Source organism: Lutra lutra, chromosome 3 (assembly GCF_902655055.1).
Source record: "Lutra lutra chromosome 3, mLutLut1.2, whole genome shotgun sequence".
Classification (NCBI taxonomy): Eukaryota; Metazoa; Chordata; class Mammalia; order Carnivora; family Mustelidae; genus Lutra; species Lutra lutra.
In genome coordinates, this window is record NC_062280.1 from 63,915,938 (window position 1) to 63,943,620 (window position 27,683).

The following is a 27,683-nucleotide window of genomic DNA, read 5'->3' on the forward strand; positions in this document are numbered from 1 at the left end:
CTGAAGAACCAAAAGCTCAGGAGTTCATCTCTGTATGAACTCCTTTTCTTAAAAATGTTTCTGTTGACTACGGTTACCTTCTTCTCTAATTGATAAAATCTTTCTTTATCTTCCAGGGTCCACTTTACTAACTTCACCTATAATTTTCAATGTAGAACCCATCTTCTTTCCTGAATACATACTGCAGTTTACACCAATAGTGTACAAATTACCCTATATTATAATTAGCTGTTTTTTCTCAGTAGTCAGCAAGTTCTCTAGTTTCAGCTGTATGTATGTATGTTTTATGTATGTAAGTATGAATGAGTATGTATACTGGTTCTGGGTTTACATTAGTATCTAGCATACAATAACTATTGAATGAAAAAACTTCTATTGTTTTATTCCTTGTGTCTTTCTTTTTTCCAGGGGTTGGCTACTTTTAAAATTCCCTCCACCAAAGGAGAGATTGAGAAAGAGAGAAGGGAAGGGAGAGAGAGAGGGGGGGGGAACTTATCTCTCTTCAACAACTTAATTCATCTTAAACTTTTTCTGCCTCTAACTAGGTCATTTATTCCTAGACAGTTATTGTACATAGGAGTCAAATATTAAGGCTCTGAAACTAGACCTGGTTTGAGGTTCTGGTCTCATTGCTTACAAGTTCTGTGCCATATAGAAACTCTTGTAACCATTCTAAGTCTATTTTGCTCAGCTATAAAATGAAAATTATCATTTCTTCATGAGTTGTGAATGCTGCATTCATGCATGATAAATGCTTGGAGCAAGGAGGGGCATAATAGTCTGCTCAATAAATGGTAGCTATTTTCAATATCTTTAAAACCATTTCAAAGTATATTCATTATATGTATTAAAAGGTATAGAAAGAAATTTTTTAAAGAAGCACAACAATCAATTTAAATTCAGCATTATCCTCCATAAAGCAAATTCTAAGTAATACTGAGATATATATCTAAAAAACTAATGACTTTGATGGGAGGAGTACTTTGTAAATTTTGTCAGTGTGTAAAGGTCTCTGTTAAGCTTACTAACATTATTTTACAAAATTTTTTGAATCCAAAGGAAGCACAGTTTTGAATTTTGAGCCTGAATGAGTAAGCTTTAATGTGATTAGGCTCATTTGAAAAAGTTCCTATCATACAAAATAGACAAGCTGACTTAATAAAAACAAAAACAAAAACAAAAACCAAAGCTTACTGTACTTAACAGGTTGTATTTATTATTTTCTATAGTTTCTAAAATGTAGAATATATTGTAAGATTTTGTTAAAAATAATTCATTACACAGTTTTTGGAAGGTTAGTGGCAAACATGGTTTACAAGTAAAAGATACAATTTTCAAACTAAAATCAGTTAATGGTCTTGAATTTACAGAAGCAAGTTAAGGTTAAGTTTAAATATCTGAAGCAGTTTCTACATTAAAGCATTTCTAAGAAATAGAAAACTAAAAAATTTAGATCAAGCACCAGCTGTCACCATGTCACCAAGTTAACACTAGTTCCTCACTGGTCCCCATCACATGATGAAGAACGGGAGGAGAAAGGGAAGGAACACTTATAGAGAGAAACAGAACCCTGAAATTACATTTACTTAAGGGTTCCCCCAAAGGCATCTTGGTCAAGTTAATACATTTCTGAGGGGCAGAAATAGGCTATAATAGTTAAGGCTCAAGATCATGCATTCATAATAAAATACAATTACTGACATTTAAGTGACATTGGATGTCATACAACATATTTGAAGTTTGCCATTTAAGTCAACAGTATATATATTTTCTTTCCAAATCCTTTAGGATTTTGTAGGCACATTGAAATCAATCTTCATACAAAGGGAACAAATATCAGAATCTCATACTACATGGATGCAAGTAGCTACATTTTTGTGATTATGTCGAAAACCAACTATTTGTGTCTATCTTTTAAATACAATTTCAATAGTGAAAATTAATATTTAGGATTTTCAAGTTTTTCAAATGCAAAACCTTTTACAGGAGGTGTGTGTGATGGATTAAAAACAGCAAAAACAAACTTAGAAAGATATATGAGGAAGTGAAAACTAATTTGTATATACTAATATTACATAACACCACCAACAACAAACTTACACTTTGATCTCCTATTCAGGTTCCTCACAGTTTCAGTGGTCATTTTTTTTTTCTCTAAGTTATAGAGAACCACAAAGTACAGTGGAAAGTATTTCAAAGTGGACACAGTTTCCCAAGTAAGCATCAAGACTCTGTGAAAATCCCTAGACATAATGGCAACCCTTGACTCTTCTAAATCATATTATGACTTTCATTTGCCAGGTCATACTACTCAATGTTACATCACTGATAAATGGTAAATATGATAAGATAATACAGGAGTCTATTAACAGTTTCTATATATATCATTTTAGTAGATGTATACTTAGAAAAAGTATAAATGTGAAAAAAATGAGGAAAATGTAGGCAATAATTATAGTTACCTTTATGCTTCTTACTCTCCGAATTAATTCTGTTGAAGAGCTAGAGCTTAGGTAGAACTAGCCAAAGAGATGAAAAACCAGGAATCCAGAAACAATCAAAGAATATGAATTCCCAGTACCAAAAATAAAAGAAAATAAAAACAAAACCAAGGCTCTGGTCAACCAAACATGGTTTGGATCAGCCCAAGAATATCTGTGGTTGATCTCAAAGGAAGTTTCTAAGAACAGCCTTTTTCTCTTCCCCAGTTGGCATCTGTGTAGGCAAGTTTATGATTTAATGGCCTGTAACACTGTTATTTTTTAACACTATCCCACCTTAAGAAAGTACTTATTGTACTTGCTTATTTGTGACTAAGTCCTACTAATGGTGATGTAAATCCCATAACATAGACATAAAATATACAAGGAAGCCCATTTTTTAGAACATGAAGAAGATTAAAATGTGGTAAGTGGGATTAGATTTGGCTTTGAATAGTTGACTTTTCCTCAGCTTTGTCAAAATAGGCTCTTTCTGTGGTAGCTTGAACTTCCTTGTCATCATCTATCATATGAATATCTGATGTATTTTTGTCATTTTGCCTCAAGCGGTAACTTTTATAAGCACGTTGAATTATGGTTGCTGAGACTGCCTCTTGTTTTCGTTTCAAAGTAGTAGTAATTGGCTCATATGTGATCTTAAAAGGGTTGACTAACACAAACCCTGATTCCATCTCTGAAATCATTTGATCCATCCTCACATCTTTACCCATAACTCGCTTTGTTAAAGCAAGTAAGATGTCAAGGCAATGAATTCTGTCCCCAGCAGCCATGGGAAGATCCATGGCAACGAGCTGTCCCTTGTTTGGTTTTGCCATAAAAAGAGGAGGGTCAAGGGCAGCTGCAAAGTCTGAAAGCCTGCTAGAGTCTATATATTGGGTCCTATCAGGATCAAACCGCTTCCATACCTGAAAGAATTTCCTAAAATCGTCTTCACTTAATGTCTTGGCTTTTTTTTTAGAAGCAATATTTAAAAATTCCATGACAACAACAATGTACATGTTTACTATGATCAGCCATGAAATGAGGATGTAACTGACAAAATAAATAATCCCAACAAAGGGGTTGCCACAATCTCCCCTAACCTGAGTCCCAGGGTTAATTTTATCAGGATCACAGTCAGACCATTTACTGTTGAAAATTGCATTGAGCATCCCATCCCAGCCAGCAAATATTGTAACTTGGAAAAGACAGAGCATACTGCTGCCAAAAGTCTCAAAGTTGGACACATCATTAATTCCAGCTTCTTTTTTAACATAAGCAAAATTGTACATTCCAATGATGGCATAGACAAACATGACCAGGAAGATGAGAAGACTGATGTTCAACAATGCTGGTAGAGACAGCATCAAAGGGAGCAGCAGATCATGGAATACCTTTGGTCCTTTCCCAGGACGCAGGATGTGGATAATCCGTGAGAGTCGTATCAGTTCCATAATGGAAGGAGACACAAGGTAGTATCCTACCGTTATAGGCAGAACTAGTTCTTGGTGTGGGAGAAGATAAAACAGGCAATAAAATTATTTAAATGTGATTATATTTAGAGAAATATAAATTATTTTATTTCATTTATTATTTCAATTATTTATTTCAACTATTTATTATTTCAATTACTATTATATCATTTTTCTATATGTTAAGATCATCTTATTAATCCTTCCCAAATAACAGAACATATTGAAAGTGGGGATTACCCAAACACTAACTGTGTCAATTTTCAGGGTATCTATCAAAATTTGGAAGAGAATTATTTGCACATCATCTTAAGAGTACTATAGGTCAAGTATTTCTGGAATCACAAATGGCATGATTCCATAATATAGAACATTAGTCGTGTTTTTTTCTGGTGGTAGTTGTTAAAGAGTTCAATCCAGGCTTTACTGGATATCTAATAAAGGTGTCATGCAAATATGCAAAGATGAACGACTTGACTTTTGTCCTTAAAGATCTTATAATCTAGAGAATAGAACTAGATATTTAAAGTTATTATCATGCAAGGTAGAAAGACTTAGGTGATCAATATAATTGCAAAAATGTTTGGCATTCCGTGATTCACAGATTATAGTTTAATTTATTTATTTCATAAATAGTATTTGGGTCCTTAGCAGTTTTAAATGGAATTAAGTAAATGAGTCCTGGCCTAGAACTTTTTTTTAGCAGTTGTGGTTAGATGAGGGAACTATGGAAGTGAGAGCTACGACTATAAAACAAGGTAAAGTTACAATTACCCTAGAAGTATAGGGCATATGTTCTCTGGAAGTACTGGAGACAATGAGGTTCATTTAGAGTTGAAAAGGTGGGGAGGAGAGAATCCCATGAAGCTTCTAATTGAGATGGTATGTTTGTTGAATCTGGAAGGACCATGTCTCATATTTCCCTTCAATTTGGTCATTGTCAATGACAACATTCTCTCTGACATTCTATCTTACCTATATCTTCATCTCCACTTTGTTATAGTAAATCTTCTACTCTGACTCAAATTGTCACTTCTCCTCACAATCTTCCAAATTCTTCCATTATGCCAGACATATCCCCATTTAATTGTAGACAATTTTTTCTACATCCTCATCACTACATTTTCTTTACTTCCTTTCTTATCTAAAATCTGACTTTATCTTAAGGATACTATTTCCCTTGTAACATTGTCAACTGCAGACAGCTCTTTCTTCCCACACCATATTTCTTGGGGTTGAAAAATGGAATGACCAAGCATCTTTTATTCTTTCCAATGTGATTTCTAGATACTTTAAGTCAATTTTATAAAGAAAAAAAAAATTTCTCTCCTGACACATTGTGGATCATGCCACTGAACTATAATATTGCCTACCATTTCTTGGCTCTATGATCTATTTATTCCTTCTCACTCACACTCATTGGAGACTTATTAGTACTTGGTTCACTGTCGCCCTTTCCACCCCAACATCCACCATCAACAACTCATTGAAAGGTCAGTTTCTTCTTCTTTGACTTTCTTAACTGCGATAATCTCCATCATTTTACTTTAGTCATATGCAGCTACGGCCACATTCTGGACGCAGGATTCTTCACCTTCTGAGATTTCAAAATCAAACAGCTTTTCTTTGTGCTTTGCTCTCCTTCGAGATCTCTGATTCAGTAACTCTCTCTTTAATCCCAAATGGCTTTTTAATTCCATATTCCTCTTATTTTCTTCCTATCAGCCCCTTCCTGCTTTTATGTACTTTGCTTTCAAGCTTCTTGTGCTTGTCTATCAATAGGTAGACTGCTTCTACCACCAAATGAATAGGTTGAATTTTCTGGAAGCACAAGGGGGCAGATAGTTTGTCCCCATTTTCACTGTTGATTATATAGAATATGTTTGACACAGTTAACATTTAAATATTGTCTCTTGTGGAGTTTATATTCTAGTATGTGTCTTATAGGGAGGCAGAAAATAAACTTTTCCCTGCCTAAAACATTTTTATCTTAGATTCTTTACTTGGCTACCCCTGAATCCAATAAGTTTCAGTTTAAATTTTGCTTCCTCCATGCAATTTCCTCTGACCTTTACTTACTGTTAGGTTCCCCCTCACTCTTTTGTGCCACTGTAACACCCTGTGCTTTTTCCCTTATCACCTTAATAGCACAACATTATATATGTACTATTTAATCATCTCTATCCCTTACTAGGCTGTCAACTATGTGCATACAGGGATTATGCCTACCTTGTTTACTACTGGATTCTTTGCATATAGCATAATGTGTATTCACAAAGGGGATAATCAAATATATTTGTTAAATAAAAGACTGAGGTCCCCAGGGTAAGAGAAAACTGGTGACAAATTCATTAAAGCCTAACACTCTAGTGCTGTGAAAGTTGTAAACAGTTTTAGAGATTAGAGAAAAAAGAATAGGGACCGTGAAAGGTTATATCATGCTAAGACATAAATCTCCTTCTAGAGCCATCCTAGAAAATTCTGTATGTGATACACTGAAAAGGTGACCTCTGAAGTAAAGTGTATGTATTAATTCAACAAGTATTTTGAATATCTTATAGCTGTCAAGTGTGTATACATGTATGAATGCAAAAATTCCTACTGGAATAAGAAGGATCCCTTCTCTGTTTGCCTGTTTGCCTTTGTCTGAGGACACATTTAGTATAAGAACTTGCCTGAATTAGTATTATTATAAAAGAAAATTGACTAAAAATCTTACCTATAACAGAGAAAATGACCACCATAAAATCAAAAATGTTCCATCCGATGGTGAAATAGTTACAGTGGAAAGCGATGAGCTTCAGTACACATTCTCCAGTGTACAGTATAATAAGAACTAAGTTAATCCAGCAGAGAGCAATGTCCATATTTTGACTCTGTTCATCACTTTGTATCATAATAGTTATTGCTTGAAAACAGATAAGAGCCATAATGATGGCATTAAAAACTTCACTTGTTACCAAGTCAAAGACGAATCCTTGGAATTTATTCTGTGGATGAAAAAAAGAAAGGCATAGTGGCCTTATTAATAGCTTATATATACACACCTATTGTCTGTAGAATTGTAATTTCCCTCCTAGCATAAACAGGAAAATAAGTAAGGGCCCAAGTTTTTACCAAACTATAATTACAGTGTATGCAGTCAAAACAAACAAAGGACCATCCAAACTTTGTTAAGGAACATATTTTTAAATTTTGCCAAGAGCATTTGTGAAGAATTCCAAAAACACGTTTTCATTTTTATTTTTATTTTTATTTTTTTTTAAAGATTTTATTTATTTATTTAACAGAGAGAGAGAGAGAGAGAGAGAGATCACAAGTAGGCAGAGAGGCAGGCAGAGAGAGAGGGGGGAAGCAGGCTCCCTGCTGAGCAGAGAGCCCGATGCGGGGCTCGATCCCAGGACTCTGGGATCATGACCTGAGCTGAAGGCAGAGGCTTTAACCCACTGAGCCACCCAGGCGCCCCACGTTTTCATTTTTAAAAGAGAATATACAGAAGAAACTTACTCCTGGGCGCCGGATTGTTTTTTGAGACTCCTCACACAACAGCCTTCTCAGTGTACGGGATTGTTTCTTCTGTTTGACTGTTATAAAGATATTTGAGCCTCCCTGGTAAAGAAATGAAAGAAAAAGATATTAAAATCACACTGAATCTAAATTTTACCTTATCATTAATAGGCATTTTTGGAAAGGTTGGTAATTACTGACTTAATATTTTACAAAGGGCATAAGGCAATGATCTAAATCACGTTTAACTACGTCTGATTTTTTGCACACAAATCCACACTAAACACATGTAGAATATTGGGTAATGACACATATCAATTATGTTCTGGTGCACTTTCTTGTGGGCAGTCAACTCTTTTTCAACTTTTATTCTCCTGAGGCCTACCTCATGTTAAACAGAGATGAAGGAGAAACAGTGGGGGGAAAATGGAAAGGTTTGCTAAGAAAAATTGAATTCCAAAGCTAAAGATAAAATTGGTTTGTACCTTCTAATAAGCAGGAAAAAAACAGAATTGGTCATTTATATGTTTTTATATGTCCGTATATTACTTAATTTTCCAAATAACGCTTATCAGATGATATTTTTATACTACTATGCCAACAGCACCTTGTGTTTACATCTTCATAGTGCCTTCTAGAGCTTATTTATTTTTGTGTTCCTAGTGCTAATTTTAGTATCTTATACAGAATGTATAAAGTGAATAAGAGGTAAATAGTTAATGTGTTAATCTAAAAATTAGGAATTATTACTGCCCTAAGTCAGGACTCAGTCACTTAAATTAGACAAGAGTCATGAATTTGAAGTCCAGAAGCAAACCCTAGGATGTTATCCCATTGGGCTGAAGTCCCAAGAAGCTGAAGCATCCATCAGATGCGTAGTTGAACACTGTTCTCCTAATCCCATTTGATTAGCAGAGACTGAGTGGTTTGTTTACCAGAGTCTGCACGTGGCTGAACTTTGATGACATGGCCGAAGATAGAATTTCAGAATTAGACTATCTTTTTCTTTGACTTTTTAGAAGGTTTCCCTACACCTCTAGAGAGTAGATGTCTGTGGTTAAAATAAGCAGACTTCAAGGACTTTTGAGGCATTTGCATTTGTAGAAGCCCTGAAGGAAATCTTGTGTGGAGATGGTGTCAGTTGGATGTTTGCTTCTGTCTCTGAATTGTGTCCTACTTGTTTCAAGCACTCCTATTTGGGTCACATATTTAGGACTCTCTCTATGTCTAACTGGAAAACCTACTGCACTGACAAAGATGTCTATGTTGGTTATGACTCTGAAGCTGTGAACATATCAGAGAGTAAAAATGTGTAGCATTTTTTCTTGAACTTCTTTACATGTTTGTGCAGACATACCACAATATTACTTGTTTGTCAGCATGTCATTTTTTACAAACATATATATAGAAACACTTGTTACTTTTAGCCTTTAAACTTGCCCATTTACATTTGAATATAGAAAACAATGTAAAGATGAACACTTTAACAATATTTGTCAATATGCAAAAATATCAACTTATTTTTTTTAGATAAGTACCAAATAAAAATGATATTTAGCTGAATCCCAAACTAATTATTTGAAGCAGGACATTTTTATAAATGTGCTTGATTTTCTCAAGCACTAGTGAACAAAAAATATTTGTACTTATCTTTATTTTATGCGTGTTGAAATTAGCAATAATAACACCAATCAGCATACTCAAAGGAAGAAATAATCCAATAATAATGAAGTTGATAAAGTAACAATACATGTAGATGTTCTCTTCAAAATTAGGTTGCCTATTTACCTAAAAGTTAAGTTAAAAAATAAGCAAAATAAGGTAGGGCATAGCAGATTTCTTAGGGCATAACAGATTTAGGGCATACAGAAAATTTCTCTATGATATTATAATGATAGTTATATGTCATTACACATTTGTCCAAACCCATATAATGTATAACACCAAGTAAGCCCTAAGGTAAACTATGGACTTCGGGTGATTATGATGTGTCGATGTAGGTCCATCCTTGGTGAAAATGTGCCCCATTCTGGTGAGTGGTGTTGATAATAGGCAATGCATGTGTGGGGACAGTGGGTATATGGGAAATCTCTATACCTCCCTCCCAATTTTGTTGTAAACCTAAAACAGCTCTAAAAAGCAAAATCTTTAAAAATAAGAATAAATTAAAAAGTGGAAAAAATAAGCAGAATATTGGTATACCAACTTTTTAAAACATAAAATTTATAAGCAGTTTACAACAAGAAAAACCAACAATTCTCCATGAGGTAATGTTTCCACTTTGTTCTTTGGTGAAGTGGCATTATTGCTTTGTTTACTTGGATTTTAAAGTTTGCTGCATTGGTTTCATAATTGTAATGAAGTCTGATAATCCTTCAAATGGGCCTACTGGGCTTCAACCACTGTACATAATCCTGGGAGGATTTCATTTTCAGTGACAGAGTCAATCTGAAATGTATTTAATTTCTGTCTAGCATAAGCATTTGCTTTCATCATGTTATTTATTCTGTTATTGTTGTTACCCTTTTCTTGAATTGAGAAAATAACTTTGCCTTGAACCTTCACAATGGCTCTAAGATGATATTGTACTTACACCAATAGAATCAACTGCTGAATTCATAATAGCGATCCATCCATTAAACGTTGCCTGTAAAAATGGCATGTATTTAATTCTTACGGCAATTGTAAGCTTCATGGCAAATAAAATGTAAAACTCAATTTGTTATTAATATAGTAAAACTCGATTACTAAGGCTGACCACATTTCAATATACCATGTAATTGAGACCTTTATAATTTTCATTATTGCATTTATATTGTCTATTAACACGAATTTAAAACCACTTAGCTTCATTGTAGTAGCTTAATTGTAGTTGATAACAAAATACTGTAAGATAGTAGAAATAGAAAGAGGTATATAGATAAACTGTAAATAAATACATGGTGCCCAAGTGTCATTTTTACTATACTGCTACACATGTGCTTTTCTATGGGGGAGGTAAGACAAGAATGAATAATTTATCTCCTCATTTCTGTTAGATGTTGGGTGACTGAGGAGCCATAGCACTAAGTAGAAACAAAACAGTAGTACCCTGAGCTGGACCAAAAATTGTGACCCTATTACCTTATCAATGATGACAGAAGTAGAAATAGTTTTCCAGTACCTGCCATCTTCCCTGTCAATCCTACCTTCCTCTGTACTTCCTTCTCCCAGCAGAGCAGCGTCTGTGTTTTACTTTTGTCTTTCCAAACAAGGCTGGTGTAGTATGTCCCATATCTACTAGTAATTGCTAAAATATGTTACAACCAGTTCTAGTAATCAGCCACATTTTGTTCTTTATTTCCACCTATAATATGAATGAGCATATAAAAACATCTATTTAAAAAAATCAGAAGTGAACTTACCACTTGAAGCAGTGAAAGGAAACCATTTCCAACATTATCAAAGTTCAGTTTTGCATTCTCCCATGGCATGGATTCATTAAACACAAGGCTTTCACACTGACTCTTATTCATGACTTCAGATATAGGAAACCTTTCTCCACTTGTTGGGTCAATGCATTCATAGAACTTGCCAGCAAATAAGTGTACTCCCATGATGCTAAAAGCCAGCCAGATCAAAAGGCAGACCAGAAACACATTCAAAGCAGGTAAAGTTGTTGTTATCAAAGCTCTCACAACCACCTGGTGTATAATAAAGAAACAAACAGGTAAACTTTAGGTAAGAAATGTGAAATCACTTTAATTGGAAATACTAAATGTAATGTCATATAGAAATAACCCAAAAAAGGCCATCGTTAAAAATTCAATAGGCCACATGCCAGTATTTGAATAACCTAAATAATAAATTTTAATTAAAAAATAGACATTAAAAATTCAGATGGTCTCAAAATTTTGTACTAGAGGAATCGCTAAAAGGCAACAGAATTGATTAGCAAAATAATTATTTCACTGATTCAACACATTTATCACCTTGTTGAATAGACAACCGAACCTGTGTGACTATATGTGTATGTATTAGCTAGAAAGTGCATAAAATGAGAAAGAAACAGGCCTACATCTAAGTCTTGGTGATTCTAACTTTTGGAAGGATTAGCCTACAAAGCAGACACTGAAGTGTCGGGGGAAGTAAGAGGAAGACCAAGAGATCACATATCAGTGAAGTCAAGGCAAGAGGCTACGTCAAGAAACATTGAATGGGCATCTGAAGCCAGCAAAATAAAAAACCACCTCACGGCACCACTCTATGTCCCTGGTGAGCCACTCCAGAGTGGGAAATATGGGAAATAAATCTACCCCCTCAACTCGAGTAACAGTAATAGTCTAGAATCACCGTTTCATTTCTTCAACTCCCTTCTCTCTTGAATATTACAATCGGAATTTTATTCTTATCACTCCACTGTAGTGATTATGGCAAATGTAAGCCAGTTCCTATAGCCAACAGAAATTTCCACTCTTTGCTATTTCTTCGTCTTTTCCTTAGCATTACACTTTTGACTCCTTTTCTCCCAATCTCATTTCCTTCTCTTTTTTTCATGAGGCACCATCAATTCTCTGTGCTACAACTCTATCTTCCCTTCCCTCAGCCATTACTAAATCCATATCCTTTTTGCTGTGTTTTCTTGCTGATATTCCTTAGTCTTCTGGCTTTGAATGAATATTTTAACTTTTAACTGTGCTTTCAGTAACACTTAATTTTATTTCTAAAACTAAGCCACAGATCCTTTGTTGGCATTTTAGATATTTTGAGATGCCCACTGATACCTCTAATGAAAAAAATGCTATGCTTATCAGAAAATACACTTATGTACGAATAAAAGCTGTAGGTACAGTTGACACAAATATTTCAGTAATGAGAGAACCCAAGACTGGAGCTTATTAAATATAGCAGGCATTAATTTTGTAATCATGTGACTTCAATGATATATTTTCAGAAATCGTTCAACTACAGAACCTCCAGAGGTTAAGATGAAGCTTAAGATCTGAATCTGTAACAGAACAGAATGGAGAGCCCAGAAATAAACCCACGCTTATATGGTCAATTAATCTATGACAAAAGAGGCAAGAATATACAATGTGAAAAGACAGTTTCTTCAATAATGGTGCTAGGAAAAATGAGCAGTCGCATGCAGAAGAATGAAACTGGACACTTTCTTATACCATTAAACATAGATAATTTTCTTATTGGATCCTATCTATATTGACAATGTGGCATTCTGTAATATTAAGCAAATAGGCATGTTGTGATAAGTAATCTTTGTAAATGAAAAATGCAAGAAAACACTGATGTGTGATTATTAAATGGAAGGTGAAATTAGATTTTTGCTGCTATTTCCGCACACAGTTGATCACTGTATATTACATAATTACACTATGTGTGGTGGTCATCAACTCTGTTTTCTTCATTAGGTCAAGCCATAGCAGGTGAATTTCCATCATAGGCCCCAAAGATTGAACATTAGTTGTTTTTGTGGCTCAACCTATTAGTTTTACTCACAGTGCTCAGAAGAGATTTTAACATGTTGGTGAGGGAGAGAACACAAGAGTTCATAGTTTGTTATGTGTAACTTAAAAAAACTAATTTATTTTAAAATCACTTTTATTCAGAATAATTACTTAGTGTGCACAATATTCCTATAACTTTAAACAGGTAGGTGATCAAAGTTTCATTTTCTGTCAGTTATATTTTCAACATTGAGATAATTTTATTAATACTCATAGACATCAGTGTGGGTTACAATGGTATTACTTTTTGAAATTTAATATTCTCTCCCAACTATTAGGGTTTTTTTTTTCTTATTTTTATGATTTTTCCTATCTTATGAGCAATAAAGACCTAAAATCTTAATAAATTTCTACTATACCTTCTATATATTAAAGTAGTAGAATGTAAGGTTTTTGCATTAATATTGTTAATGATGCAAATGAGAAGACTATGAAGATTTAATTTATAGAAGTTCAATAATCGTAAATAAAAATCTACACATTAGCTTAGAAACTTTTTTCTTACCTTCATTCTTTCAAACTGAGATAGAACTCTGAGTGCCCGAAGGAATTTAATGGAAGTAAGTGGTTTGAATTCCTCCCGAGATTTGCCTATTAAGCTCAGACAAAATACCTATATATATTTAAGGAAAAACAGAGTGAATAGGGGGCTTAATTTTTACTTAATCAAAACAATCTGCAAAATAAGCTTTGCATTTATTATAAAAAAGATAAACAGTTCAAACCTTACCAAGAAGTATGCAAAAGATTTAAAGTATATTTCCATATATCTTAACAATGACTTATAGAAATGTATAAGAAAATAACTTTGTGGTAAAATTATTTTAAAAAACATTAAACAAATATTTTCTGGTAGTAGGAATATATATTATTGAGATAAATAAAAATTTGTATATTTGACATACATTATGATTAAGGGTGAATATTTATATAAATTTTGAGTTTGAAATTAGATTAAGAATCAGTTTCATGAATTTTTGTCATCTAGTAATAGTATACTAGGCATTCATAAAAGCAAAATTTGGAATATATTTATATATTAATTTATACATAATTATTTAAGATAATAGAATAGGATTTCAGAGAAGAGGCATCAAGGAAGATATGAATATTTTTAAGTCCAAATACAAATTACAAATATGTATAGAAAGATACTAAGGTGATATTTTAAAGTAAGCATATGCATAAAAATCATTCGGGGTTGGGGCGCCTGGGTGGCTCAGTGGGTAAATGTTTGACTCTTGGTTTCAGCTGACGTCATTATCTGAGGGACATGAGGTTGAGCCCCATGTTGGGCTCCATGCTTGGTGTACAGTCTGCTTGGGATTCTCTCTTTCCTTCTCCCTCTGCTCCTCCCCCTGCTCTCTCTCTCTCTCTCTCTCTAAAATAAGTAAGTAAGTAAATAAATAAATCTTTTAAAAAAATCAATCAGGATTAATAAATATTAATAGAGATCAAGCAAGATGGTAGAGTTACGATTAACTTTTATAGTATCTTCATATTTTCTGTATTTTCAACACAGCATAAATGAAAAATTTGTTCTTTCTTATGCTATTAAGAGATGGTCTGAAAGTGAGCTTTGAAGTAAGCATATGATTTATGTAAGTGTGGAGGGATGTGGACACGTAAGAACAATGACTAGGAAAGAGGAAAATGGGTTGAAAGTATATCGTGATTTTGTTGGAGCAGAAGGTTAATTTGGAATAATTTATTTAGAAGCCAGAGACCAGATATTGTAAGTCATCTTCTTTATACAGTGAGAAGCTTCAATCACTGATTATAGGACAGGAACCATCTGTTCAGTCAACAAAAATTACTGAGTACCAATTATGATACATGAATTGTTCTAGGCATTGAGGATAAGGAGAGAACCATATTGGGAAAACAAATTTTCCCTAAAGGAGCTAACCTTTCAGTGGGGAAAGACAAACAATCATAATGAATAAACAATGACTATCAATTAATATAAAACATTAACAGGTGCTATGGAGATGAAGAAAGTGGGAAAGGACAAGGGAGCATTGTAGTGGAAGCAGTTTTAAATACAGTAGTGCAGAAAGACCTAACTTCAGCATTTTTATTTGAGTAGGCGTAAGTGAGGTAAGCCAGCCAAAGTTCCAGGTGGAAGGAAAAATAAGTGAAAAGGCACTAAGATGGCAGTCATTCTGGCATACCTAAAGGTCTTTAGGAAGATCAGTGCTGATGCAGCAGTCTGTTGACTGGGATGGGGAAATGGAGAGTAGGAGGAGTAAGACCAGACCATGTAGAGACTTGTAGGCTTTGATTGCACAGAGTGTAGCTTTTTACTGGGAGTGAAATGAGATGCTTAGTGGAGGGTTTCAAGAAGAAAAGAGACTTGAGCTGGCTTCGATTTTACGACAGTAGAATGCATGTAGTTGCTGTGTGGAAAATGGAATGAAGGTGTGCGGTGGCGGAAGCCGGGATCTCGGGTTGAGAAGTGTTGCACTGACCCAAATGTGAACTCTTAGTAGCCTGGATCAGTGTGGTGATGGTGAAGGTTGTGGTAAGTCGTCTAATTTTGAATATATGACTTAAAAATTGAACCAACAAAATTTAAATATTTTAGGATACTGATGTGCACTGATGCGCAATAGGCCTATTCTGTTAGTAGTGAGTTCACAGGTGATTGTTAGAATAATCCATGAATGAAATGTCGAACTTTTAAAATATTAGGATGAGAAGAAAAGGACAAATGTTAAGCTCTACAAATGAAGATATAAGGGATTTTGGTAACTTAAAATATACAGAGAGATGGGGCGCCTGGGTGGCTCAGTGGGTTAAAGCCTCTGCCTTCAGCTCAGGTCATGATCCCAGCAGGGTCCTGAGATCGAGCCCCGAGTCGGGCTCTCTGCCCTGCAGGGAGCCTGCTTCCTCCCCCTCTCTCTCTGCCTGCCTCTCTGCCTACTTATGATTTCTCTCTCTCTGTCAAATAAATAAAATCTTTAAAAAAAAATACAGAGAGAGGAAAAAAAAAAGGAAGATACAAGTAAATGCAAGAGTTAAGTGAGAATTCGAGTAAAGATGGAAATCAAATAATGAACGTTTCAATTTTTCTTTAAAATACGTACCAGAACAACCATGAAGTCTAGCTTGTACCAGCCATTAGTGAAATAGGCTTTAAAACCATATGCCATCCACTTTAGAAGCATTTCCAGAATGAAGATGTAAGTGAAGATCATGTCAGCATATTCTAATAAGATTTTAATAGTTTTTCTCTGGTCAATATAGATATCCTCAAAAGCCTGTGGGTAAAAAAATTAAGGATTAGTATACATCTAATTTCTTAAAAAATCTTTGGCATAGGGAGGAATGAAATGCCTTCCCTATTAAGCAGATGGTGAGTCAAGTCATAGGTTGTTGTTTTAAGGGCTGGTTCACTTTGTTTGGATTTATTCACATAATCCGTATCATTTTCTGATCCCATGCCCATAGCAGACATCATTAATTGGTTCCAGAACTTCTTCTTATACAGACTCAACTTGCTACCATAGTGATCCAAAAAACTTCTCTCCAGTCAGTTAATCACACTCAATATAAGAGGTGGAACCTTTACTCACATCTGACTGGGTCTTATCTCTAATTCCATGTTGTCAACTCACAGGTGCATGCTAGGTGCTAATAGAGAAGTAGAGATTTTTTTTTTTTTTAATTTGTCTTCAGATATCCACACTGCTGTTACAAGCAAAGTCATAAAACTTGCACTGCCGCAGAAATAATCAGATAAACCAGTGGAAGCACATGAATAGGAAATAAAACGATAATCATTTCTCCCAAGCTTCTTAGATTTAATAGGTCAACATTAATTTTACTGTGGAGGATGAAAAGTCTGACAATGTCGTCTAAAGCAATTTCATGTTTTTCTTTTAGCACTGAAAAAGGCAAAAAAGTACCAATAACGCCAAGCAGACTTATATCGAAGTGCATTCAAGGTCAAAAAGTCAATAAGGATTAGAATAATCATATACAAATAATGGTGTGATTCTTATAAGTCTAACATTAAATAAAAGTAAATAGATCATGACAGTAGAGTTACTTTCAATTGAACCAATTATGGAGTAAAAGTGTCTATATAAGCAAATCATAAATATCTAAAATGATTATAAAGGATTTTATTATATGTATTTATTTATTAAATAGTATATAATGCAAAATAATATAAAAATATTAAAAAGTCTCCATGTAAAAAAACATAAAAGATGGGCAAAACTAAACTATTGGCAGTTGAAGTCCACATACCAGCTACCCGTGTGGAGTGTGGAAGTAATTGTCAGGGGTCAGAGTATGTGGTTCTGGAGTCCTGGTAATGTCTATTCCTTAAGCTAAGCAGCAGTTACACAGGTACATTCATTTTGTGAAAATTCTTTAGCCTATACACTTAGAATTTCAACACAGTTCTCAGTATCTGTGCTAAACGTCAATATAAAGTTTACTTAAGAAATGTATTCAGTGTAAAGTCTGGTTCCCAGCTGTGACTCTGTCTTCTCTGCTCTATGATTTCACAATTAACTATGGCTGTGTATCCTTCTCTGATCCTCTTCAATCAAATACAAGCAAATAATATACATTCTATTTTCTTTATTTTATGTAAAACCTAGCATGCCTCATTCAGTATTAACTAAATAAAACAATTTCAAAATAAATGAATGACGGTGGGAAACATGAATATTAATAAACAACTAACAGATACATTTTATTCTAAATCTTCCTTTTTTCACTTATTACTGTACCTTGCAATATCATCATGCCTTTGTATTTTTTTAAAAAATCTGTTTATTTATTTTAGAGAGAGTAAGAGATCAGGGGAAGGGGGCAGAGGGAGAAAATCCTGAAGCAGGCTCCCTGTTGAGCAGGGAGCCTGACCTCAGGCTGTATCTCAGGGCCCTGAGATCATGACCTGAGCTAAAACTGATTTGGTGGCTTAACCGACTGAGTCACCCAGGCACCCCAGTTTTTATATTTTTAAAATAGCTGCACAGTATCCCATAGGGAGATTGTACTACAGCACATTTAAACAATCACTTATTATGGACTGTTTTTGCTTTTCAATCTTTTTCTATTACAAAGAATTCTTCAGTGAATTGCCTTGTAAATGCCTTTAATACATGCTCAGATATTTATAGGATAATTTCCCAGAATTAGGGTTGTTGGCTCAATAGGTGAATACATTTTTGGTTCAAAGGTCATTGAAAGTATAGATAGCAATTCTCTTTCCTGATTGAATTGGTACCGAAGTACTAGCACAGTACAACAGTATGTATGTGCATATTACTAAAGTTTATCTCAAAAATAAAACTTTATTAAAATAAGTATTAGGTATCTAACATTCATTTTTGCCACTGTCATTCACATATTTCAAAATTTTTTTATTTAATATTGAAAGAGGTATATACAGATTTTAAGAAACTGCAATATATGTCTTCCAAAAGTAAAATCATGAAGGTTGTTGTATAATAAGTGTTCTGCAGAAAACTAATTTGGCATGATGACTTCAAGTAGCAGACTTCAAATACATTTTTTCCCATAAAAGTCTCCCATACTTACTTACCAGAGCACCTGTGCTGAGCAGTGTGACAAGGCCAATGAAACACTTAAAACAACTGTTTTCCACTATCTTGCAGCAGGTTTTCCTTATGTTCTGCCAAATTTTTCCTTTCTTGGATGCTCTACTAAGTTGGCCAGGTGAAGATCTTCTTCTATAACCTGTCAAAAATGAAAGCGCTAAGAGGAAAAATCTTGAAAAGTCATGAAAAAGCTTACCATATGCTTTAGCAATTAGGTATTTACAGAATCTAATAGGGTGCTCTCTGACTTAGAAACATTTGATTTTTATCCCTGTTTCTGTGACCACTGAAGTCACTGAGGAAAGAAAAGAAAAACTTGTGAGTAGTTTGTGAACAGTAGGAGGAAGAAATTGTGAGAGGCAGAGGTGACTTAGAACATTCCCTAGTCTTGTGGGACAAAGTCTGAGAACAGAATTTGTCCCCCATCCTACAAAACAAAACAAAACAAAACACAACCAAACCATCCCCCAACACACACAACATCTACATATCACATTTTGGTATGATGCCTGAAAGTTCACTCTCTGAAGATTTACATAGCATAATAAACACTCTCATTTAAGTACATAGATATTTATGAAATGTTAATAAGTATAACAGTTAATAAGTATACTAATAAGTATAAAGTCAGTTAAATTGATGTCAGGTCTTAGGTGGCATGAGAATAGGGAATCTGATTGAGATTATCTGAGGACCTCCACTGGATTACAGAGTACTTTGTGGGTAGAGTACATGTGCATGGGTTGGACTCTGCCTTCTGGTTAAGAGAGTTAGCTAAAAGAAAATCTGAGAATTGAGAAGACAGTGCTTAACAGGGGAGAAAACGAAGAAAGAGAGGTGAATGAAGTTTAAAGTCAATGCATTTCATTTTAGAATTTTACCTACTGTCAATGTATATATCTTTGGGGGAAAAAACTATCAGAAATGTTTCCTCCTCTGTCTTGAATGATACAAGTCCTAAAAGTTGAGCTACTGAGAGCAAGTTCTTGGTTTGAATACAGAAATTTGAGCACTTAGCAGTTACCAATCTGATGATTTCCAATGTCCAGAACCTGTAATTATCTGTTAATCTTGCTAGGAAACTAATTGGAATTATATGTATGTTACATATCTCATGAATTAATCAACTGACTGAAGTCTTATACATTTCTTCATATTCATGTGGGATATAAAAATAGATCACCATTGGGGCGCCTGGGTGGCTCAATGGGTTAGGCCTCTGCCTTTAGCTCAGGCCATGATCTCAGGGTCCTGGGATCGAGCCCTGCATTGGGCTCTCTGCTCGGCAGGGAGCCTGCTTCCCCCTCTCCCTCTGCCTGCCTCTCTGCCTACTTGTGATCTCTGTCTGTCAAATAAATAAATAAAATCTTTAAAAAAAATAAATCACCATTACATGATTTGTTTTCCTATGAAAGATACAAGAAGTTTTCATATAGGTATTTTGAATATTGACAGTATTCCGTGAAGCATAAGTATACACACACGTACCCATGAATGCACACACATACATGTATACTTATTTAATCTTTTTACCATCCTGTAAGTTTTATTATTATCCTCAGTTTACATATTAGGTAATGAGCCTGAGAGAGGGTAAGTAAAAGCTTGTCGGTGGTGGGCTGGGATTTGAATTCAGGCTATCTGGTTCCAGAAAGCTCTTAACTACTCTATTAAACTTCCTAGGAACTAGGTTCTCTCCCTCTTTTCCAAATGTTCACTTTTCTATTGAAATTCCCTATAAATTTTATCAGGATTCATACAGGCATGTGTGCATGTGATGAACACATGTTTGTGTGTGTGTGTGTGTGTGTTCCTTAACCAAATTAATAAACTCTAAAATTAAAATATATCCCATAGTATTAGTTAGGTTAAGAGAAATTTAGTGTAATTTCAATATAATGATCAAAAGAACTTATTTTTTTCTTACCGTTTTTCAGATGCTTTGGCTTCTCGCGTTCATAAACCATTTCTTCTTCTTCAGAGATGGCAATGTCAACTGTACTGCATTCCGATGAGCTAGATTGCTTTACCTTCTGAAAAGTAAAGTCCCACCAAGAAAGCTGTGATTAAAGTTTCTCACTGGAGTTCAAGTTTATTTCATCTTCATAAATAAGAAAAATTGTGTATAGAAAGACTTTTAACAGGTTTAAAGACTTTTTAGACTAATTTCAGGACAGACATTAAAATGCATGCATATCTCTGTGAGCTGAAGTTCTAAAAAATTAATTAAGAATTCATTTAAGCTAAAATAATTAGCACTCAGTTCACAACACTGTTCTCCTTAAAGATGTCTAGGATTCTCTATCTCCAGTATCCAAAAGGCTTTGAGTTTCAAAGCTCTCTTGAAGTTACTCACAAGGTTTGCATATATGCCATTTCTGCTAGATGAGCAGTATCAGAATAAATTACCCCTTGATGCTGAATATGGGTAGACAAGAATGAATTTAGTTTTGTTTGGTAAAATCTAGTCCAGATATTCTTGTGTTTACCATCATAGGACGGGACTGATGTGAGGTTACCTTGAGGTGAAATGAGTAAATGGCCCAAAGAATAAGGGTCAGGAATAGACCTGGCAAAGTTGTACTAGCACTATGGAGAGAAGCTATTTGCAGAGATTAGCATTCTTTCGCACTCTGCTCTTGACTGAAGCTCAACCCTGGATAAGATAAGATAGCCATGACTTTGTATATGTGGTAATAATGCATGAGACATGCATGGCTTTTACTTGAAATCATTTTCTCACAATGCTTTATATTACTTAATTTTAAAATAAATATACAACACACCATCCTTTAAATGACCAAGATCTTAAAGTTAGTAAGGAAGATTATTTTCTAACTAAAAAATAAGATAAATGTAGTAAAACATCTGGAAAAAACACTTATTTCTTAAAAATTAAGGCAAGATCTAAGTGAAGTATACCAAAAGGAAATTTGTAAATATTGTGTCCTACCTATTGGTCTTATCCTCAATAAATGTCAAAGAAATATAATTAGGAAGCTCTGTTTGTCTTGGACCATACATGGTCAATTGTCAGTAAGACATTTGGTACTCAATTAAAAAAATATATCCATCAGGAGATTACTCCCAAACAAATTGCCTTTATTATATCAATTCTTCATATTTTCTTTATTTATGATAAAATAAAGGGTATAGCCATGTACTGATTTGAAAGTAAACAATAAATGAACATTATATAATCCTTATGTATTCAATAATTGAAAATTATACACCTTATATTTAAGTAATTTTAGAATTTGTGCATAAATTATTTGATGTGATTTTTCTAAGCATTTTTAGTATGTATTATTCTAATTTAAAAATAAATCAATTGGGATTCAAAATTATAAATAATTTTATTAGAAGACTACTTAATAGCATGGGAGACTGACCATGCTATACCTCTACATTATGAAAAAAGTTATAAAACCCAATGTAAAGTTTGATGTTATTTTTATAACTATATAAATTTAGTTATGTTGCAACTAAAAAATGGCTGAGAGTTTAAATACCAAAGAAAGAGACTGAATCTCAGAATTATCAGATCACATGTGATTTTATATTCTTCAGTTTTTAGTAGATCAGAATCCTAAAGTACTCATGAGTTGTATAATCTTTGAAGTGTCTAAATTAAATATGTAAGTAAATGTACAGTTAACCGAATAAATCTGAGTAGCTAATCAATCAACAGGACCAAATAATTATGCAGCATAAATTACAACTCCTGAAACCTCACCATTTACAAATATATTTAGTGTCATCTTTCCTGTATATGTTCATATCCCAGACTTTCTAATGAGATTAGCAAGAAGTTTCCTGGAGCATCTCAATATGATGTGTGGTGATAAATAGCAATTTTACTCAGAAATAAATGGTAGTCAAAGTTGTAAGTGAAGACACATAAGTGTAGCTGGAGAAGAGTTTTCCCTGTTTTTTAGAAATGGCATTATTTAAAGGAAAATGAACCTAAAAATATTGGGCATGCTAAAGAGTGAAAGTGTTTCTCTAACACAAAGATAGATGCCTTCACTAGGAGCTAGAAGGATTTTGAATAATTACAATTCAACTCCTTTTAGGCCAATTTGAGAAGTTACTGCAGAACAGGTGCCAAGCTGGAAGAGATCCGGGAGACAAGATGGTGCCAGAGATTTTTGGGATGTGGAAAGAGACATTGTCTTTCCTCCCCAGTGCCTGTGAGTGATCTGAGATGGTACAATGCAAGTACCTCTCTACCGAGGTACAAGCTCAGAGAGAAGACATGATCTCTGTAGATGTAGCTTTCCATTAAATTACCCCTCCTACTAAGATACAGTGCTTGCACATGAAGACACTAAGATTGATTCCAGTAGGGTGTACATTTAAGAAGCTAAGTTAACAGCAATATCTATGCTTTTTTGAATGTGTTGGGTTTTTTGTTGTCGTTGCTTTTCCATTTTGTTTTGTTTGTCCCAGAATTGATAAAACCACACACTGTTCACAATTCAAGCTGGTGAGTTTTCTTTATTCTTTTAGTCAGCTCAATTATATATGTTATAGTAAATGTTGCAGAAATAAAGTGATAAGAATCCTAGAATTTTAGCAAGTAGGAAAGTATTTTAGCCCTCCTGTAGTCGAGTCTCACATTTCAAAGATGATAATGCACAGGAGAGTTTGATTTCTCTGATAATACACATTGATTTTGAAAACTTAACTTTCTTCAATAGCTTTACATCATCCCATGCTGCCTGCTTATTGATTTACTGAATTTTTTAATGATATTATCTTATTTTACCAAGTGTTCACTATAGACTGGGCATTGTTCTATGGACCATTGAACTATTTTTCTTAGTCTTATCCTCCCTAAGAAATAGATTCAATTTTATCTGAATTTATAGACAAGGAAACTGAAGTTTAGACAAGTTAATTAACTTAATGAAGAGCATACAGTCAGGAGCAAGGAGTGCTGTAGCTAGGATTGACTGGGTTCTTCAACTGTAACTTCAGCACTAATCCACTCTCTTACTATAATGCCATAAACCAACAATAAGCAATCAGAATATTCAAACAACTTACCTCTTTGCTGTTCCCATCACCTGACTTGCTTTGAACCTCCTTATTATCCAGATTTTCTATATCAGATTCTCCTGAAGCAATTGGTACAGTTTCTGAGGCACTAGGACTGGGGATAAGTGATTGACTCTCGTTTTCAGTCATTGTGTTTTTCTCTGTGCTACTGCTTTTTTCCTTATCCTTGAGGAACTCTTGAGTGTTGCTTAATTCAGAAAGGGTATGGTCAGAAATATTCTCTTTAACATATACAGCATTTGCATGGTCCATTTTCTCCTTTGAAACATTTTGTTTTTTGCATAATATTTTAGAAATCACATAGTTTATTCTTTTTTGAATCTTTGCCACTGCACGCTGGAGATTTTTTGCTTCGTTGTTCTCTTCAGTAGTTGCAGGGTTGTAGGAACTAAATGAGCTCACCAATGCCAGAAACAGGTAAATTATCTAAATGAGGAAGTAAATGAGGTTAAGCTTATCTCACTTTTTGTTTCCTTCTAAACAATAAACATTTTTTTTTAAAAGTTTACCCGAGATTTGCAAACACAATACAAACTCTAATGCTATTTAGGCTATTCAGTTCTTACAGTGGGTCGATGTGCTAAGACTTTGTACGGCCAGAACTCATCTTAGGGTCACAACATTCAATGACATATCATTTGTTTCTCTTTTATAGATGAAAAAGGCAAGGCTTATAGGTGTCAAATATCCCAGGTCACATAGATTGGACTTGAGTCTGTCTTATTCCAAAGCTTGTTTTCCTTCATTGAGCCAGGCTACCTCTTCCAAGATGAGAAAACAGGCTGCCTCTTCAGGTGGCGGACCATTTCAGCTCTATCCCAGGAAGATGTACAATGACATGTCCATGGGTTCTGCAAACCCACAGAAAGAGCTATTCCTGGTTCTGAAGCCTGCATCTAATTTTTCTTGTGACATGCTAGCACAGGCACTGGGTAGGTTAATTAATTCTTTGTAGTAATAAATTTGATTAAATAAGAAAGAGATGAGTGATGGAAGAATCATACCTAATAGTTGTAAGTTATTTAAACTCAAGGAAGTGTATATTTTGACCTTTATTATCACTGAAAGATATGATCAAGCCATACTTAGTTTCTAGAGAATCATATTTTTATCTTCTTTATAATTGTAAGACATAGATAATATTTTCGGAGTTTAGAGTTGGAGATTTATATTGATAATTCTCTTAGACTTAAAATAATAATTTGAGTATCTTGTTTGTTAGATAATTTGAGTTATCTTGTTTGAAAGTTTATCTGCCTCTTTTTGGATATTTGAGCTTTTTATGATTTAATTTCCTTTATGTTTTACAAATTGCTTTTAATGGGCAAGTTCAAATGACATGAATTATACTTAAGAATATATACATATATATGTGTATGTGTGTGTATATTAATATACATTTTACTTACAGATATGGGCAGGGGCTCTATGGCCCTTGTGTAAATTACATCATTAGGATTCCTATCATTCTTAAGAGACAATGTTCAGGATGTTAAGAGGGCAACACTAAATATAATTTAACGTTGTTGGTTGTTTCTTTTCCTTCCTTTGGTTATTAGGCATGGCAAGAAATAAGGAAAGGATGTTAGGTGAGAATTTCATGACTATAAGCTTCATGTGAGCAGGAACCAAGCTTTCTCTTAAGTAGACAATTAGCACAGTGCTAGGCACAAAATAAGTGATAAATACATATTTGTTGAAAAAATTAATTATAGAATAAATGAAAGAATAGATTTTGTGACAGGATTTAGCAAGGAAAAATTTTGCTACAATAGTTGTATTTTTATTTTTTTATTTTTATTATTTTTTTAAAGAGTTTTTTTTTTTATTTATTTGACAGACAGAGATCACAAGTAGGCAGAGAGGCAGGCAGAGAGAGAGGAAGAAGCAGGCTCCCCGCCGAGCAGAGAGCCCGATGTGGGGCTCGATCCCAGGACCCTAGGATCATGACCTGAGCCGAAGGCAGAGGCCTAACCACTGAGCCACCCAGGCGCCCCAATAGTTGTATTTTTAAAAGCTTACAATCTAAGATTTCTTGTATCTTAAACACACATACCACACACACAATATCTACAGATTTACACTTACAGTGAAAATGTTAAAAGGCTAACAACAAAATTCAAAATGCTCTGAACTATGGTATAAAGAAAAATTTTGCAATACTACAAGATGCTACTGTATTGTTCAAGTGTGCTCTGAATTAAAAATAGTCTTTTAAATAATTAAAAAAGAAAAACAGAATGTGTAAATTACCATACTATACTGGATTGACTACTTCTTATTTGAGTATTAATAAAGAAGGAAGGGGAAGACACAAAGATTATATTACATAAGTATAGAGTAACTTTGTTCTAGTCACAGTGTTTTTATAAAGAGATTCAAAATATTTTTTTGTTTTTGTACTAGAAAACAAAAGATGACATAATGTATATAAAAAAAATTTAAATGTCTCTCCTGAAATTTGCCCTTCCTTTTACCTCAAGGATGTCTATCTGTTAGGTAAGAATTGAGTAACTCCTATCAAAATAAAGTAGTATGGAAGAGAAGGAAGATTCAAGATTTATTTATTATTTTTCAAGTACTTTTTAAGTATTTTGCAAGCATTTTTCAAGTATTTTTATTTTGTTTTTTAAGATTTTATTTATTTATTTGACAGAGAGAGATCACAAGTAGATGGAGAGGCAGGCAGAGAGAGAGAGAGAGAGAGAGGGAAGCAGGCTCCCTGCTGAGCAGAGAGCCCGATGCGGGCCTCGATCCCAGAACCCTGAGATCATGACCTGAGCCGAAGGCAGCGGCTTAACCCACTGAGCCACCCAGGCGCCCTTTCAGGTATTTTTAAAGTACAAGTAATTATTTCATTAGTAATCAAGGAATTTAACATGTATGAAGGTTCTATTTTAGTATTGTTGCAATTGTATCTTAACATATATTTAATCTGGGAATATGTAAACATGTAGAGCAACATACATATTTATCATCAATTTTTTATTTTTAAAAAAAAACTGCATTTTATATTGTTTTCTATTTCTTTTCTTTTTATGTTTCTAGTCCTCAACCAGAGACCACAATTCACTTGGTGACAACTACTTAACTTGCAAGTGAAAACACTTGGAAAGTTTGCATAACTAAAACTTCTAAATAATGTTTTAACAAAATTTTATAGATGTTCTATAGATGTGGGAGTTATAATTATCTAGAGCTTAAAAAAGTAAATATTTATGAATATTTATAGAGTGCTAGCTAATATAATTTAAGTTACAATAACCATTTAAGGATTCTCCTATTAGAGGTTGCAGGTTTAAGGAGCCTGAGTAATGTGCACAAAGCCATTTAATTAGTAAATGATACAACTGGAATTTGAACCCATGTTTTCTTGGATCTGAACTGTTTTTTCTACAACTCAACACTACATGTAACTATTTAAAAGTCACTTAAATACTGGCTTTTTATATGATAATGTTTTAGGTTTCCACTTAAGGCTGAGTCACTGTTGGAATTTTGTTGGACAAATAAGATAAAGTTAAATTTAAAAAATGAGAAATACTTCTTTTTACATGAATTTTGAAGTGAAATTACAATGCTATAATGCAACAAGTTGGAAGTACAGGGGGAAAGTTCTGTAGCCTTACAGATTCTCTCTTTGCTTTTTTCCCCCTTGTATTTACTGTAGTGTTATTATTATCATGATGTCCCACACATGGATGACTGTTGAGGGGAATCAAGTTTAAAAGATTCAGCAAGCCAAGCAATATGATGACCAATCAATTGGAAATGGAGGCTCTTATAACTCCATTTTACCCTAAAATCCCTCTGCCTACTGACATCAAGTTTCTGATCAGTAAGAATGAGAAAAATAAGAAACAGAGTGGAGTTCAAAAACAAAGAAACAGAAGTACAATTATATAATTGCCTCAGCATTTTTTTTTCTTTGTGAAGTGTGTGTGTTTGTGTGTGTGTATGTATGTGTATGTGTTATTTAAGTCAATAGCCATCAACCATGGCCTTTCCTTTTGGGAATAGAAACTTACATTTCATTTGGGAAATCACCCTTATTATCAGTTAGTTGTATGATTT

At 34.0% G+C, this 27,683-nt stretch overlaps 1 protein-coding gene across 4 annotated transcripts in view; it reads right to left on the reverse strand.

The window, feature by feature from the left end:
* Positions 1-1,196: 1,196 nt before the first annotated feature.
* The window catches only part of SCN7A (sodium voltage-gated channel alpha subunit 7), a 117,164-nt gene continuing 90,677 nt past the window's right edge, over positions 1,197-27,683 (reverse strand). For all 4 annotated transcript variants that reach the window (XM_047722398.1, XM_047722397.1, XM_047722399.1 and 1 more), the window contains 11 exons: positions 23,598-24,035; positions 20,473-20,578; positions 18,530-18,684; positions 16,053-16,226; positions 13,469-13,576; positions 10,864-11,142; positions 10,053-10,106; positions 9,110-9,247; positions 7,460-7,564; positions 6,672-6,942; positions 1,197-3,984 (listed from right to left, as the gene is read on the reverse strand). In XM_047722398.1, the coding sequence (XP_047578354.1) occupies positions 2,918-3,984; positions 6,672-6,942; positions 7,460-7,564; positions 9,110-9,247; positions 10,053-10,106; positions 10,864-11,142; positions 13,469-13,576; positions 16,053-16,226; positions 18,530-18,684; positions 20,473-20,578; positions 23,598-24,035 (2,895 nt within the window). In that variant the 3' untranslated portion in view covers positions 1,197-2,917. The remainder of the gene's footprint in view (positions 3,985-6,671; positions 6,943-7,459; positions 7,565-9,109; positions 9,248-10,052; positions 10,107-10,863; positions 11,143-13,468; positions 13,577-16,052; positions 16,227-18,529; positions 18,685-20,472; positions 20,579-23,597; positions 24,036-27,683) is intronic.